At 41.8% G+C, this 18,956-nt stretch overlaps 2 protein-coding genes across 2 annotated transcripts in view; both read right to left on the reverse strand.

The window, feature by feature from the left end:
* The window catches only part of LOC307023219 (uncharacterized protein), a 241,693-nt gene extending 225,091 nt beyond the window's left edge, over nt 1-16,602 (reverse strand). The window contains exon 1 of the mRNA XM_079656333.1: nt 11,865-16,602. Within this exon, the coding sequence (XP_079512459.1) occupies nt 11,865-11,912 (48 nt within the window). The 5' untranslated portion in view covers nt 11,913-16,602. The remainder of the gene's footprint in view (nt 1-11,864) is intronic.
* The window catches only part of LOC307023218 (monocarboxylate transporter 2), a 58,358-nt gene that overhangs the window by 17,253 nt on the left and 22,149 nt on the right, over nt 1-18,956 (reverse strand). The gene's annotated exons all lie outside the window — the stretch shown is intronic.

An 18,956-nucleotide genomic window follows, 5' to 3' on the forward strand; every position in this document is an offset into this window, starting at 1 on the left:
AAAAAAAAAGATGATTGTTTGTCCTTGGAGATTAATACATTGGAAGTGCTTAACTAAGTATTAGTTAAGTAGTTTACTTTCAACAACACAGATGAGAATTCCTGATCGCTCATGTAGCAAAACTTTAAACTGCATCTTTCTCCTCTGACCGATGTCAGCCTACAGCTGCATTGAAGAAGTTCTCAAAGTCATTATAGAAAATGTTATGTGATTTATTAGCCAAAGATTGCCAACACATGCTTGTTTGATATGGCTGTAATGTCAGAAAATAAAGATTAGTTTCACTTGAATTCAAATTGTTGGTTTTATCCACCAACATTCCAATACCCAAACAAATAATGATGCTTTCACATAAGACCAATAAGAAAACGTTCACATCATTAAATATCATTAAATATCAGAAGCTGGGGGATGGCCATTTCTTTGTGTTTTTGTCTGCAAAACTGACCAAAATAATTTGGTTATTCAAGATAATTGTTGCTGCTTCAACTTAAACTGCGTTTACAAAATAAATCACTACAAGTGTCATGAACCCGTCTGCATTCAAATACAAACACAAATATTTAAAGCTAGAGGGATACCCTGCCCCCCTAATGAAACAAAGGAAAACATGGTTGAATTTTTAATTACAAAATAAGATGCTTTGGACCTTCTGTTACTGACAAATAGGAAACAACATGGCTAAGGTTGGTAGGAATACCATGCAGTAGGCTGGACACTGGATTCTGCAGGGTCTGTAAATGAGTCATGAATATCAGCGAGCAGCATCAATAAGTGATGCAGCTCAGAGACTCACACACTGAAATCTATTCAGTTTCAGGAAGTTATTATAATTTTAAATAAACCAGTCATAGATTGTTCTGTGTGGGTAAAAAACAGAAGATAGAAAGTAGTTGTGGGCCTGTATGGAGGCTGGAGAGGGTGTTACATTTCTTATTTGGAGTGTTTATTTCAAAACAACACATTTAAAAACTATCTCTAACTTGGAGCCTGGAGATATAATCCTGTGTGTGTATATATGGTGTATTGCCCCGTTAATCGAAGTTACAGATTATGCTTTTCCATACACTGGGTCTAATCCACGCTAATCAGATTACAGGCTGTGGCACTCAGTGTAGATACTGCTTCTGAATGATTGACCGTGACGACAATACACGGACAAACCGAATAATTCATAAGCAGCTTTAGTTGATGGGCTGTAATACATAAAGCTCCGGACTGAGAGTAGAGGAGCAGCTGAGGAGAGGAGACAAGGAGACACGCTTTGAGACAATCTTGATGAGAAGTTTATGATCAACCATATAAGTACATAAGAAGTCAAACAAAGCTAAGTCGCTACAATGTCAACACTTCCTCTTTGCTTTAGGAGCCAGATCCTCGTCCTGTCTCCGCTGTGTCATTCACCTGACAGCTGATGAAAGAGCGGCTGATAGGCTGCTCACAGCCAGCAAGCTCTGAAAATTGCATAAAAACACAGGTAAGACTCAAGAGGCCCTTTTTGTCTGTCCTACAAAGACTGACCCGCTTATCCCCCATTGTTTCATCTGTATCGAGCATCTCTACCGACCACTGACGCTCGACAGTCTGTGAGAGCGAGTGTAAAGAACGCAGTCACGTTATGTCGAGGGTGGAAGCAAGAACAAACTTGTATTAGTATTTTCTTTTTCTGCATCTTTATACTTCTAGAGTTTACACATTTTGTTATAAATTAAACTTTATATAAGAACTGCTTAGTATATTAATCAATTAGCCGATTGAGAGACAATTAACTTGAACTAACCTGTTAAGCCCTGAGCCTGTTTTTCAGATCTCAGGCTCGAAAATTACATTCCCAGAACAAATGACCATATCTTCCCTTCTAAAAGGGTTAAATTAATAATCTTTTTTCTCAAAGTAATGATAAACCTGTGAGTTGGATGTAGAAAAGTCAGAATCAATATAGATGTTTTTTATTTTAAAGGTGACATGTCATGCTTTTCCGGTTATTACCCGTCCCCTTGTGTGTTATGAAGGTTTTTCTGCATGTAAACGGTGTGCAGAGTCAAAACCCTCAAAGAACACCCTGTAGCGAGTAAAACTCTAAAACAGAAAATACCTCCCCAAAACGCCTCGTTGGTGAAACGTCATCATAACGTCATCGTCATTTGATTCTTCCGGGTACGTGCTTTCGTAAGTACGTACCCGGAACTAAATGGGCCAATCCGTGGAGCCGTTACATTACGTCCGCGGAGCCGTTACGTTAAGCCTCCGCTGATTGGTCGAAATTGACCAATCCACACACACACTCAGTGCAGGCAGCCCTGCTGATTTCTGCTCCCTGCTGCAGGGCTGATAACGGACAGTTGGGATCGCGCGAAATTCTCTCTGCAGACCCATTCTCACAGCGTTTATCAACCTATAAACCTTTTTCTTACTCAATATCAAGCCACACTTATTGTTTTTATTTCGGCTGTGACTTTGTGTGTGCTCAGGTTGAGTTTGGCTGTGTTTGGCTGTGTATCGCTAAACAAGGAAATCACGGAGGGGGGGGGGAGGAGCTGCAGCGAGCCATTTAGTGGAGAAAGTGAATACTGCTGAATACACATACTTTACAGAGATGCTGTATGCGAAACCAATGTGAGTTTGGAAAATTGCACAGTATTTTTCTATTTTAGAAAACCTCAACAATGGAATTATGATCAGTGGAAATGGCCATGACACCTCTCCTTTAAAGAAAATTCAGATTGAACATAGTAAAAAACTGTAAATAATAGTGGCCGTCCAAAAATAATTTTTTACTTACAGTGAAAACTACCCTTGGATGATGGTCAGGTACTCCACCTCTGAGGTGATTTGGGTGGAAATGGGGGTTTTACCGTTTCTCTGGAACCCATTGGTCGATTTTGGTGATTGACATCTCGTGCTATATCAAAGGGGAATCTCCCCACTCACACACAGTCTAAAACAAAAAGGTGTAGGCTTCGCGCACGCAGTTTTGCACCAGAGTGAAGCTGTCTGTAGGTCTGACTTCTAGAAACAGAAACGCAGGTTTATTGCTTATGGATTATCAGAAATCATTTCAAAGGGACACAGTCACATTGGATTAACCTATGGATTAACTTCAGCAGCGTTTTTATCGTTTTAATGCCATTGAAGACCACTTTTGACCAGACTACCACACAGGTGAGCCAATTTAGCGTTTTTTGCTACCTAGCGCCACATGTTTTGATGTATGCTCTTGTTATTATCTCCGCAAGTTCGTATCATTGAGTGATAATGAAGGGTACCCTTCAATTCTGTGTCTCCTCACGATGTGAAACGATGGGTTGAGATGTGCAGCAAAGATAAATAATAAGGTTTTGTGAGTGAATTTCGGTGCAGTAATCTGTTAGCATTTTTCGCTCGTTGCTAATTCAGAGGCTCAGCGTTAGCATTGTGGGGGGGTTTTTGAGAAAAAAAATTAAAATGATCAGTTAGATGAGTTTCTTCCCGTTACATGGATATAAAACATTCATAGTGTATTAAATGAACATGCCCTCAGACAAAAGATGTTGCGGCAGTGCCCCGGTACCGGGGCCTCTCGGGCTTAACAGGTTAATAAACATTTAAATGAGATTCTATTTCTCTTTTTTTTATTGAATTTCTGGTACCACTTTACAATAAAACTAACCTTATAAAGGATTCATAAAGGGTTTATAATTAGGTTATGAATTAGATTGTAAACACTTTATTAATCATTAAGAACAATTTATAAACCAGTTCTAACAGTTTTCATACATTAACACAGGCTCACTATTTGGCATGATGACTAAGCCTTATATTGGCTACTTAGCGAGAATCAACTCAGTGAACAACAGATACCAAGGATGCTGGCTGATTAAGAACACGAAGTAAGCTAGGTAGCCAATATAAGACTTAGCAGTACAGATGCATGTGGGCTCACTATTTGGCAAGCAACCGGTCAGAGTCGCCCTGTTTATCTCATGTCTTATAAAAGCTTATTAATGATTTATGAAGTGTTCACAACCTAATTAATAAATTAATTTCAAACTGTTCGTAAACCCTTTATAAGGGTAGTCTTATTGTAAAGTGGCACCGAATTTCTTATTCAGTAATTTGAGTTTTGTTTTTAAGTATTTTAGATTTGTTTGCGCCAGTACTTTTAAGTTGAATACTTTAGGTACATTTTGCTTATTATACTTACTTTTACTTAAGTACAATTTTAATACAGGACTGTACATGTAACAGAGTATTTGTACAGTGTAGTATTAGTAATTTCCCTTATGTAAATGATCTTTTTCCAACACTGTTTCAGACTTCTCAATGTTCATACTTGACTTTACACTGTTTATGTATTTATCTTCTTTTTTCTTTCTCTGTCTTTCAATAAAACTAATTATATAATTCACCATATTTAGACGGTTGAGTGTGGGATTTTTCAAGATGTCATTTTTTATGTTGTTTTTTATATTTTTGGTTGGATTGAATAAAAAAATCGACCAATAAAAAAAGACGAAAAGAAACCTTGAGTCCCCAGTCAAATGAATCTTTGGTGACACCAAGGTGAGGCCCGGGGGGGAATGGCTGTCTACCAATCAGAGGCAGTGCTGGCAGTAATCATGTGGAAGTGTCCCTATGCAACTTACTTAACCTCAAGTGGCTCCTGTAGCCGTGTACTGTCTACTGTTTTGAATAAAGCATGAGCCAGATTACACGTAATGTCGTCAAATTAGATGCCACATCTGTTAACAGCAGAACTTGATAGTCCAGTTGTGCGAAAACATTTGAATAATTCCCTCCACATACAAATATTATAGCTACTTCCCAGTACGCTCTAACTCCTCATTGGCGCGGCATTTCCTGAAATAATTGAATACTTAAATTAAGCCTTGACTCTGTTTCTTCTATCTTACATTGCTTACGTGTTGTAGAAAGAGCCTCACATTAGCAGAGCAGCTGCTTCACTTCTTTGTCAGTGTATAGGATGCATTCAGCGTAGTTCACAGACATTTAGCACAATAACAGCCCCATGCGTGATCATTGTTATGAATACGAAATGTTAAGACAATAGACTTGAGGCTACAATTTGTGGAGCATCAGATAGTAAGCATCTGTAGTACGTATTTGAGTTGAATAGAAGCGTATCTGATAAATCAGAAGAGTCTGAGATAGATAACAGGAAAATGCCGACTAAAGGCCTCCTGTGTAGAAACTAGGGATGTTAAGATTCACCGATTTGTATCGGTGCACCGGCATAAACGTTCAAGATGCGAGTGCACCGGTGGAAAGAGTGCACATCGGCTACAGTTTGGGTTGAACTCGCGACGCATCGATTGTAGCGTCTTTGCATTGGTAAAAAAAACGATTCATTCATATAATATCCCCTCATCCTGTCAGCACTCAGCAGAGACGATCTTTGATCTTTCCTTCGCACTACGGAGGCTGAGAGTCTCAGTTATCAACACACATGGAAGTCGAGGAGAAAGAGAAACACAGCGCACCGAAAAATACCTACAAGTCAAACGTTTGGCAACACTTCGGATTTTTCAAGAAAGACGGTCAACTTGAAAAATGCCGTGCCGCTTTAAAGTACACAAGTAGTACGAGGAACTTAGCGACGCACATAAAGAGGCGGCATGGGGTCTGCGACATGGGGTCTGCGACGTGGGGTCTGCGACACAGGACGTTATTACAGTATAGCCTACAACATCTTGGATTAACGGTGTGTCTACTAGGGATGTGCATCTCCATCACTGAGGCGATGTGATGCGCATCTCGATACGTTGCCACGATACGATACATTAACGATACATTTGAAACACCAGGCGATATGATACGATACGATTCACCCCTGTTGCGATACAGTTTGAGACGATTTGATTCAACATTTTGCGATTCGGGGCGATACGATGCGATTCAACACAATGTAAAATAATGATACTTCAATATGGTACGACAGAGGATTTTTGTTTTATTCCATTATATGCAGCAAATCTTACATTAACAAAAAAGTGCTTTACATATTTGGTTCTCTCTACTAGTACTGCACATCCCATCGTGCTGTTTCTTTTTTACCTTTTTTGCCTTAAAAAACTCTCCAGAGTACAGTACAATTGTATAACACCTCACAGTTAAATAATTTAAGGATGCATTGCCCAGGATTAACAATGTGCAAATAACAGCTACCATAGTGCAATGCCCATACAGCTGCTGCCTGATGTGCTTAACACTCATTCATAGGCTAACTCACCAGTGAGCAGAACGCAGTGGTTTCTATATGAACAATAAAGAATACAAATAACCTTTCACAAACAGGTATTTCATAACTGCTTACAGTAAGGAAGACATTTAAACTATTATTGGCAGTCACAGGCTGCTGTATACTAAACACCACTCTCTCTGACAGAACACCTCACTGAGTGATTTAACTCATATGTCTGACTTTCAGGTTTCTCTTTTCAGCCGCAGACCCCATGTCGCCTCTTTATGTGCGTCGCTAAGTTCCTCGTACTACTTGTGTACTTTAAAGCGGCACGGCATCGTTAACAATTTGCGAATGATCTTTCAAGTTGACCGTCTTTCTTGAAAAATCCGAAGTGTTACCAAACGTTTGATTTGTAGGTATTTTTCGGTGCGCTGTGTTTCTCTTTCTCCTCGACTTCCATGTGTGTTGATAACTGAGACTCTCGGCCTCCGTAGTGCGAAGCAAAGATCAAAGATCGTCTCTGCTGAGTGCTGACAGGATGAGGGGATATTATATGAATGAATCATTTTTTTACCTATGCAAAGACGCTACAATCGATGCATCGCGAGTTCAACCCAAACTGTAGCCGATGTGCACTCTTTCAACCGGTGCACTCGCATCTTGAGTGTTTATGCCGGTGCACCGATGCAAATTGGTGAATCTTAACATCCCTATCACATGCTAATGTTTAGCAGGTATAATATTTACCATTTTCAATTTCTTATACAAGCGTGTTAGCCTGCTAACATTTGCTAATTAACATTCAGTTACGCTGAGGATGATGTCATGCAGAATTTGTGATAAACCAAAGTACTGAAGTTGAGATTTTGACATGATGGTCGCGCTGGATGAAATTATAAGAGATCCCCAAGAATGGTTGTGTCTTTATTATCTGAGAGCCATCATATCTATAAAGGCAGCATGTTCTCTTCACAAAGTCCACCATCATTTTTCTATAGCAGGCCTAAGCCTAATGCAGCACAGAAACCCAAACCCAGCTCAGAGAAGGTCTTCCACGGTACCTTAAGACCACTGTAGGTTCTCTAACTAAGCATCTAATGTGCTGAACTGGAGGATCACCACTGATGCTGAGTACAAGAACGGGATGAGCAGACTATTTTCTGAGGAAGTTGAAATCCTTCCACGTGTGCAGCAAGATGCTGGAGACCTTCTACAGTCTGTTGTGGCCAGTGCACTCTTCTTTGCTGCGGTCTGCTGGGGGGGGCAGCATAAGAGCCGGTGACACCAACACGATCAATAAACTGATCAGGAAAGCTGGGTCTGTCATCAGCATCAAGATGGACCCCTTTGAAGCTGTGGTGGAGAGGAGGACACTGAACAGGCTGTTGTCCATCATGGGACAACACCCATCCTTTCCACCTACAGCTGGACAGTCAGCGGAGCTCCTTCTCCAACAGACTGCTGCTGCTCCGCTGTCACAAGGACCGATACAGGAAAAGATTCCTGCCCATTGCAATAACTCTGTACAACAAATCACCTCTGGCTGGAAGAGAACTCTCGGCTCCATATTTTCTCTTGAAATAAAACCACGTTGTACATTTTACACATATATAATCTGTTCAATGTTTAATTTAATATTCCATATTCCATATGTAATATATTTTTGAATATATATTTGCATATATAATCTCTACATGTATATTTTCTATTTCAACATGTATGTTTTCTATTTTCTTTCTATTCTTGTTTATTTATAGTTTTGTTTTATTGTAAAATGCCTTGTCTTTTATCCTGCTGCAACAAAAACAATTTCCCAAATTGGGATCAATAAAGTACCATCTTATCTTATCTTATCAACACGCTTGGGAAAGGTGAGTGGAGCGGAGGGGAACTCAAATGGTTGCAATCGGCACCATGACCAGGGCCCAGAAGTTCAAAACTTTTAATCCCTATCTGATCAAATCAGATATGGATTTTGGGGAGTTCAAAACCAAAAAACAGTTTTAGGATGACTTTCATATCCGATCAGATCAGGAAATCCAATCCAAGCTTTAATCTGGATCAAATCTTCAAAACGGGTAGTTCAAACCGACAACATAGAATTGATCCCAAAAAACTGGATTATCCTGATCCCACCAAAGGGGTGGATTTCCAGTGGATTACCAGAGCAAAATGTACTGTACAATTTATTTTAAAATATGTTTCAATTTAAATAAGATGGCAACGTTTGTTAACTGAAATAATACAAGCTTTTTAGCCTTCATGGGAAATACATTTTATTTTTCCCATTTTTGGTCACGTTTGTTGTGGCCTATTTGTTTTTCAATCAAATGTTGATGACATAAATGTTGATGCTCATAAAAGTATCACAGCAAAGATTGTCAATCAAAAATGTAATTTAGATTAAAGTAAAAATATCTTCAACAAAAAAAAAGTCCATCATCTGTCATCACCTTTCAAATAAAAAAATATAATTAGACATTATAGATGTCTCTGCAATGTGGTCTCTTGTCTTCCTTGTATTATTTTTCATATCCACCAGATGGCGATCGGTAGGATTAAAGCACTGATATTCAGGATCTAGTCATCTTGAAAAATCGTAATCTGGATCAGGGTGATCCTATCCTGAATTGCTTTGAACTCCAGGGACAACATTTGGCCGACTTGTCTTATCCTGGTGTCATTGGGGTATATACAGGACTGTCTCAGAAAATTAGAATATTGTGATAAAGTTCTTTATTTTCTGTAATGCAACTAAAAAAAAAAAAATTTCATACATTCTGGATTCATTACAAATCAACTGAAATATTGCAAGCCTTTTATTATTTTAATATTGCTGATTATGGCATACAGCTTAAGAAAACTCAAAAATCCTATCTCAAAAAATTAGAATAGTTCCTCAGACCAAGTAAAAAAAAAAGATTTATAACAGCAAAACACAATCAAACATTTGAAAATGTCCATTAATGCACTCAGTACTTGGTTGGGAATCCTTTTGCACGGATTACTGCATCAATGCGGCGTGGCATGGAGGCAATCAGCCTGTGGCATTGCTGAGGTGTTATGGATGCCCAGGATGCTTCAATAGCGGCCTTTAGCTCATTAGCATTGTTGGGTCTGGTGTCTTTCAGCTTCTTCTTCACAATACCCCACATATTCTCTATGGGGTTCAGGTCAGGGGAATTTGCAGGCCAATCGAGGACAGTAATGCCATGGTCAGTACACCAGTTACTGGTGGTTTTGGCACTGTGGGCAGGTGCCAGATCATGCTGGAAAATGAATTCCTCATCTCCATAGAGCTTTTCAGCAGACGGAAGCATGTAGTGCTCTAAAATCTCTTGGTACACAGCTGCATTTACTCTGGGCTTGATGAAACACAGTGGACCAACACCAGCAGCTGACATGGCTCCCCAAACCATCGCTGACTGTGGGAACTTCACACTGGATTTCAAGCAACTTGGATTTTGCTCCTCTCCAGCCTTTCTCCAGACTCTGGCGCCTTGACTTCCAAATGAAATACAAAACTTGCTTTCGTCTGAAAAGAGGACTTTGGACCACTGTGCAACTGTCCAGTGCTTCTTTTCCTTAGCCCAAGTCAGACGCCTCTTCCGTTGTCTTGAGTTCAGAAGTGGCTTGACCATGGGAATACGGCTATTGTAGCCCATTTCCCGGACACGTCTGTGAACAGTGACTTTTGATACCTGGACTCCAGCTTCAGTCCACTGTCTTTGAAGCTCCCCCAAATTCTGGAAGCGACTCTTCTTCACAATGCTGTTAAGGCTGCGGTCATCTCTCTTGGTTGTGCAGCGTTTCCTGCCACATTTCCCCCTTCCAACAGACTTTTTGTGGATGTGCTTTGAAACTGCACTCTGTGAACAGCTTGCTCTTTGAGAAATTTCTTTTTGTGTCTTACCCTCCTGATGGAGGGTGTCAATGACGGTCCTCTGGACAGCAGTCAGATCAGCAGTCTTCCCCATACTTGTGATTTAGTTTACTGAACCAAGCTGAGTGTTTTTCAAGGCTCAGGAAACCCTTGCAGGTGTTTCGAGTTAATTAGACGATTCAAGTGATTCGTTGAACACCCTACTAGTATACTTTTTCATGATATTCTAATATTTAGAGATAGGATATTTGAGTTTTCTTAAGCTGTATGCCATAATCAGCAATATTAAAATAATAAAAGGCTTGCAATATCTCAGTTGATTTGTAATGAATCCAGAATGTATGACATTTTTGTTTTTTTAATTGCATTACAGAAAATAAAGAACTTTATCACAATATTCTAATTTTCTGAGACAGTCCTGTACTTTTAAATCCTCTGAAGCAGAGAGAGGAGCTGTGGATTATTGATTAATGCATCAGTGTTTCTTAGGGTCAAAAATACTAAACTCACAATTTAAAATGAAAGCATTTAGTTTATTTAATAAAAGAGCACATGTTCAATGTGAAAGGTGACAGTAGATATAGATTAGTTGCAATTTGGTGCTATATGTATATTTATATATTTAAAAGAAATGATAAAAAGAAAAAAATTATATATATTTTTTTAAACACCTTGAATTTCAGGGGGGGGGCGCGTTGGCTCCGTTGTCCTCTGTAAGAAGGTGTCGGCGACTCACATGCAAGGAAGAACGGCTGTCCACAGGCTGTTCCAACTTTAACAACTATATTAACTTCCAGGGTAGTGAATTGAACATGCAATTGTAATTGGGTGTGTGGTATATTTTCATGCACGCACACGCATGTTCCACAACACACAAAGTGAACTACAGTCAATTGTCCGATCGCTACCAGTGTCCTTGCGATCTTGTTATAACAACAAGTGCACGTTACTGATGCAATATGCTTGAGACCATTCAAGCTTATTCTAGAGGGGTGCAAGGAATAGTCCAAGTAGTGGGAGAGTTTTATATAATATGTTTAAAACATAAAGATAAAAAGTTTTTAAAAAGCTATTGTTTAAAGGCCCAGTGAAGTGCATGTTTTTGCACCAAAATGAAATGGCAGTTTCATTCCTTACATATCATTGTGCCTGTTCATGGCTAAAATAATTTTTAATAATTCATAATTAATGAATTAATGAATTATTAATTTTGCCGTCTGAGCCTAACGGAAGTTGCAGACGATAGTGGCTGTGACGTCACAAGATGTACCCAGTTGCGATTGTAAACATGGCGGAGACTCTGGAAAGTGATACTAGTGTGAGAGAAATGATTGATTTGGACAGCTTTTTGGACTGGATAGATGAGGAAAGTGATCAATCTGGTGCACTTTGAGGGCAACATTAAGAGATTTATGGATACAGCTCTCAACACTCATATGAAACATATATTTCAATAATCAAAAAACATTGGAAGGATTTCTTAACCTATTTTATACAACTAATATTACATAGATGGAAATATTTGTTTACATAGATGACCAAACCCACTGAGATAACTTAGGCTACAGTTTACCTCCCTGAGCTGACGTTATCTCTCTCAGTCCCACAGGAGAGCACTCTCCCTCTCCTTATTGTTGAAACAGCTAATCTCCGTTAGCTCCGAGCTAGCACCAGATGCTAACAACAACCCTGTAACTCTGTCAGTCTCTCTTTCTCTCTCTCTCGAATCGACCACTGGCCTTTATTTATCATGATCAATCAAATAATCTACGAAACAATGACACCAGCCAGGCTCACCTTCATCTTTTGGGAACAGAAACATCGCCACTTCGGCAGACTTGACATTACTACAGCCAGCGGCAATGCATCGTTTCCCCTGTGTTTTTCATCCCTCTTTCTTCACTGTCGCCTCCATTGTCAGGTTTTCTCGATTGGCAATCACTTCCAGTCAACTCCGACACACTTTCCAGGAAAATACTAGCTCAAAAACGTTGAGAAATTCGACTTTGAAAAAGAGAAAAAACGAACGGTGGTGAATGTAAACAGTGCGGCGGCGTCCATCTCGTGACGTCACGCAGTAGATCGCAAGCCACGCCCACGAAGGCGAAGGTCGACTGCAGATTTCCCCGGAAAATTCAAAACTCGTCAAATTTGTTGCTATTCCAACATTTTTTGATATGGGTTCCAATGGACAATTTTGGTCATTACTATACGTATTAGCATAACAGATCATGCACATGTGCACACTTCACAGGGCCTTTAATGTTTTAAGGAGGTGACGCTACTCAGCAAATCAAATCGGTGCAGTCAGTGAGTCAGCACGATAGATTCAAACACACACACACACATACGAGACAAGAGGAGAAATAGTCGGAGTAATTTCAAATGGCGGAAGGTAGACAGCGAAAACAGAGCATTTAATGACATTTTCTCTTACCGGACCTCTTTGAAATGCAATTGAATACCCCTGCATTATAGCAACAACAATAATAATAATAATAATAGCAATAATAATTGGGAGGGGGGGCGCGGCTGTTCTTATGTTCTCTGAGGGGAGGCTCACCTTCCCACACTTTGAAAACCCCTGCTCTAGCCCGTGCATGTCTGTACAAAACGTCCTATATTCAATCATGGGATATTTCAGTCGAGACCAAATGTGAGCCACATTGCAAGCATGTCTTACAAATATAAGTCATTTTGTATCTTAATAATTCGTCTTCAAGAATCCACTGAATGGAGAACAACACAAAGCCTCCCATTAAAGAAGCTTGAGACAATCATCAGGTACACAAGACCCATTAACCATGGACACGCACACACACACACACACACACACACACACACACACACACACACACACACACACACACACACACACACACACACACACACACACACACACACACACACACACACACACACACACACACACACACACACACACACACACACACACACACACACACACACACACACACACACACACACACACACACACACACACACACACACACACAGGTGACCTCATTAAAAACAATACATGTGAGTAAGAGAGCAGCAAGGAGGAGGCAGGAGTCAGGAACTAAAATAGAGTTTCTATTATCAAAGCTTTCTTCTGACTTCTTGGGTGATAACGCCGGGTTACGTATTGTAACTCTTCTTATATTAACACAGGCGGAGCCCTCTGCTGGACTCTATGGGTACTACCTTATCATGCAAGCATTCAACTTCTGAGATTTCTATAGACTAGATAGATTTTAGTAGCCAGCCCCGGGGCGGGCCTACCTGAATGCGTGCGCATCTCACTTCAGTATAAAAGGAGGCCTCGCCTCCTGACCATCATCCTACACCACTCTTCAGCGAGCGGTATAGGACAGACAGTGCCCCAGAGTAGAGGGCTCCGCCTGTGTTAATATAAAAGGGTTACAATACGTAACCCGGCGTTATATCTCTCACAGGCTCACCCGATGTATGCACGCACTGTCGTCCAGCACACCGTTCCACCTCACTGTCCCTGACCGGCTTTAGCAGCCGCTGCGCCTCACTCACCACCCCCTAAGTTGTGACCGTGGAGAAGTCTGGGCTGCGGCTGACCAAGCACACTCTGCCGCGCTTACCTCGCAAAAAAGTGTGCCCGAAAAACAGTGCTGAGGGCTCCCGTCCGTCCGCCTATAGACAGACAGAGAAAGTCTGCAGCCCTGTATGGGTTCACTTTGCACCCTCTCTCCTGAGTCCCTAAGGATCACGGGGAGAGCGCAAGTGCCCCCCATGTCCCCACACTCAGACACTGACCCCGTGCAGAGTGTGCACAGACTATAGTGTGGAGGGCTCTCCCCCTCCAGCCCTGTAAGGGCCCAAAGCCCATTAAGTCACCCCACGACCCTCCAGGGGCCCGGAGATAACGTAAGCGCATTCACGCTCAGATGCCCACTGACCCACAGCTCCCCCCCCCCTCCTCACTAATCCTGTGTTGCCCCAGCAAGCACATACGCTAAGAAAGAGCCAGACATATCCAAGAGATAAACCTTTATGAAGGGACCTGGCGTTGACCAAGACACCGCCGTGCATATATCCTCCACACTCACATCGTTGAATAAAGCTGTCAACGCAGCCACAGCTCGTGTGGAGTGCGCACGGACCCCCTCGGGGCAGGCTCTCCCTGTCTGCTCGTAGGCGTGTTCAATGCCTCCGCAGAGCCAGCCTGCCAGGCGTTTCTTGGACAGAGCTGTTCCAGTCACCCCGCCCCCGAAGCACACAAACAGCTGTTCAGTGCGTCTAAGTGCAGCTGTGCGCTCTACATAACATGCTAACGCGCACACCGGGCAGAGGAGGTCTAATTTAGCTTCCCTGGCCCCACCATGGGGTGAAAGACCTGAATGCACTCCTTAGGCTCTTGGACAGACGGAGGGGTTTAAGGAGGGGTTCGGTCTGAGTGTCGCCCCGCTCTGGTCACCCCGAATCAGTGAACAGCTCGGGTGCACCGACAGAACGGTTAACTCGGACACTCTTTTGGCTGACGTTAAGGCAAGAAGCAATGCTGTCTTCCACAACAGTGCTTTCAGGGAGGAGAGCTCCAGAGGCTCAAATGGTTCTGTGACCAGAGCCTCGAGAACCAGCGGCAGATCCCACTGCGGGGCGGAGGCGCGCACTACTGGACACAGCCTCCTGACCCCCTGTAAAAACCGCAACATCAGTGGATGAGAAAAAGCTGACCTGCCGTCAAATCCCTCATGGCAGGACTGCATACACCTTTACCGTAGAATGAGCAAGCCCTCTGTCCACCAATAACTGTAAGAAGGATAAAATACAGCTCAACTCACAAGATAGGGGCTCTATTCTCCACTCCTCACACCATCGCTGGAATCCCAGCCACTTCGGCTTGTAACAGGCTGTGGTGGATCCTGCTCTAGCTGCCTGGATAGACTGAATAACGCTGTCAGACAATCCACCCTGCCTCAGCCTGTCCCTCTCAGGAGCCAAGCCTGGAGAGGACGGCCCAGAGTGTTAACGCCCCGATTGCACCTGCCTCTTGAGACATCGCCCCCCAGAACTGGGGGATTGCCCAGGGCTGGCCCACCTTCATCTGTGTCATCTCTGAGTACCACGGAGCCCCGACGCAATCCGGTGCTACTAGAATGACTGCCACACATTCTCGCCTCACTCTCCCCAGGAGAGGGAGAATGAGACGCAGCGGTGGAAAGGCATACAGCAGCTTCCTTGGCCATGGCTCATGTGCAAACGCGTCCACCCCCAAGGGCGGGTCGTCGCTCAGGGCCATGGAGAACCACAGGGCAAAGTGGCTGTTGCGCCGGCTGGCGAACAGATCCACTTCCGCTCTCCCAAACTGGGCCTAGATCTGCTTCACCACCTCCGGGTGAAGCGTCCATTCGCCTGGCAGGGGACCGCCCCTCGACATGAGGTCGGCCTCCCTTTTCTCCGGCCCCCGATATATGGAGGGCTTTCAGAGATAACACTACCTCTGAAGCCCATAACCACAGCCTCTCCGCTGTGGCCAACAAGGCGGCGGAGCGGACCCGCCCTGCCTGTTGATATAAGCCACTGTGGTGCTGTTGTCGCTCCTGACCATTACATGTCTCCCTTGAATTAGTGGCATGAAATGCTAGAGGACTAACGGACCGTTCACACAGCGTTGCTGGTGCAAAAGTTGAGCAATGTTCAACTTTTGACGCCTCGGCAGAAGCGTCAGCCAATCGAATCATATGCCTGTACAAGCTCTAGCCAATCAAACCACTGCTTGTGTGTCAGGGGTGGGAGATTCATGTGATTGGTTGTTGGTCGAGTTTCAGACACGCCGACCGGCAAGCGTCAACGCACGCCGCTGTGTGGACGGGCCGTAACACTACCGCCCAGAGCTCTAGGAGGTTGCTGTGTCGTGTTTCACTGTGATGTAGGAGGTTACCCTTCCCAGTGGAGACCCCCTCCGGAGGTGACCGGGGGATCCCTAGAACCGGAGGTTGCCCTCCACTGAGGGGGGGATGGTCACCAGCCGCCATTTGTGCCTCTTGGGATCTAAACGCAGGCTGGAGAACCACCTCTGCAGGCGTCGCAAATGCAGTAACCCCAGCGGGACCACAATGTGAGCAGCCGTCACAATGCCGTCACAATGTCGTCTCTTTGAAACGGACATTATGGGGAAAAGTGGAATTGTGGAGAGAGATGACTCTTACTCTGGGATAAATGCAATCGTTTTTACTGAATGCATTTTTCCACACACCCATCACTCTAGAACTAGTTTACAAACATGAACCACCATTTTCCTGCGGAGGTCCCTGAATGCTCTTACGAGGGCCGCGCACCCACGTATTAACTCTGTATTTCCCATTCAACGGTGAAATGCATTAATCGGAGCTACAGATGTAGTGATTCATTTCAGACAGTTTGAAACGCGAGGGCCGTGATTGGTACGTGATCTGCCCTCGCTCAAGGGAAAACCTCCAGCTTGACTTGAGACCGCCCAGTGATAGATAAATGTAATTATAATGAAGCCAGCTGCAATGGATCATTGATCCACCAGGGGGTTCAGTGGGGTTCCACACTGGAGCTCATGTGAAATAAAGTCAGATACAGTATGCTGGATGTACAGCGGAACTTTGTTAAGATCCATATGTCACGGATATCATACTCTGTGCTAAATAAGAGACATGTAATCATTTACAAAACATCACCATGTTGTTATTTTAAAAAATAATGTTGCTTAGTCGAAAAAAACGAACGGGAGGAAATGCAGCCCGGCTTTCGATTTTTAATCCTAATTTAATCATCATCTTCACCACGATCATTTATGTTTATGTTCGCCGAATTGACATGAAATCACTGACACATATGAATATACTGTATTCAACTTCATTAAAACGTTATTAACGTGCCTAAACTCAGTAATAGACTAAAAATATTTATATTTCAATGGAGCCTCGTCGGCAGATCAGGATCCCAACGCGTAGTGGAGGGATCTTGGTCTGCATTACGGGTGTTTTTCCCCATAAGGAACAAGTCGCTGCAAATTATCCCGCTTATTACATGGCCACATTCTCAACAAAGTAACGACATGACTCCCAATATTAATTTAAATGCTTTTATGGATTTAGAAAATGTTTTTATTGATTTAAAAAATAGTTGTATTGATTTAAATTGACATGCATCCGCTAAGAAAAATAGTCCGTTGTTACCGTTTTTAAACAGTGTGAATGAAAAAGCAGCTCTCTCCCCCCTCCCCCCCTGATCTTTCTTCTCCAGCAGCTAAATTAACTGTAGGTTACTCTGAGTGACCATAGACTGTATGTGACAAGCTTACAGTTAGTGACGTAACAACACCATAAAAGCTGGTGGGTTGAAAGCAATACGGGAGGTAAAAATAACTAGAATAATTGTGATTTATTTATTGTGGCTTTTATGTTTTTTAGGTATAAAATGTTATGTAATTCAGGCTTATAGTTCATCCTTCTCTAAAAACCTTCAACAATGACAATATTCATAGTAATTTAATAAATCCTTCCAACACACATTGTAAAAAATAGCTTACTGTAAGTTAAGAAATCATTCCAATATGGAATCCAACAATAACATTATAAATAGAAACATAGCTGAACATGGTATTGCACATTTAGCCTTGAGTTTTACTGACCTGAGATGTTTTTAATACATTAATTAAGGTGACTGAGGCTTTGGGATGCAAACTCATCTGTATGAAAAAGGTGACAAGGATCCGAGCCCCCGGCTCCCCCACCCCACAGAATATCGGCTTTAAAATGAGGAATAACAGAGGATTTTAGCAGTCAGAACAACTAAAGCAGCAGTGTTAATAATAACAGAAACGCCAAGGAGTCACATCTAATAGAAATATATAAAAGCATTTATTTTAATTGTGTAGCAGTCAGTTTATAATTTTGGCAGCACTGTTGAGCATTTTGAAAATGTATTTCCATGCCTTTGTGCAAGGCTTAGTCTTTCTATCTTTATAGCCACATGGTGTAAGTAACTAAGTTCATAAACTCAACAAGTACTATACTTGGGCATCATTTTGAGATACTTGTACTTTATTTAAGTATTTCAATGTTTTGCTACTTTGTTCTTCTACTCCACTACAGTTCAGAGGTACATGGTGTACTTCTACTCCACTCCATGTATTTAATACCTTTAGTTATTTTACAGATGTGGATGAATGATGTGAAATATAATCAAGTGTTAAATCAGACTTTAGTTCCACCTGGAGTAAATCCACAAGCTACCCTGCAGTATACAAAGTCATTCAAACTAGCTGCACCTTTACCAGCTTTGAGAACACTTTCATGATCAATCATTATAAAACATATCATATATATTATTCTGAAATGGACCAATCTGCACAATGACTACTTTTACTGTCGCTACTTTCACTATATTTTGATGAGAATACTTTTCTACTTTCACTTGAGGAACATTTTGAATGCAGGACTTTTACTGTAACAGAGTATTCCTACAATCTGGTACTTCTACTTTTACTCAAGTAAAAGATCTGAGTACTTCTACTTTTACTCAAGTACAATACCTGAGTAGCCTACTTCTACTTTTAATCAAGAACAAGATCTGAGTACTTCTACTTTTACTCTACAAGATCTGTGTGCTTCTACTTTTACTCAAGTACAAGATCTGAGTACTTCTACTTTTATTCTAGTACAAGATCTGAGTGCTTCTACTTTTACTCAAGTACAATATATATATATATATATATATATATATATATATATATATATATATATATATATATATATATATATATACTTATACCACCTCTGTTTATAGCCTATGAACAAAACTATTAGAAATAGAAGGCTAAAGCTAACGTTAGCAGATAGTGACAATATATGCTAGCTAGCTAGCTCAACGATTCCT

The sequence above is a fragment of the Notothenia rossii genome (assembly GCF_949606895.1).
Source record: "Notothenia rossii genome assembly, chromosome: 10".
Lineage (NCBI taxonomy): Eukaryota > Metazoa > Chordata > Actinopteri > Perciformes > Nototheniidae > Notothenia > Notothenia rossii.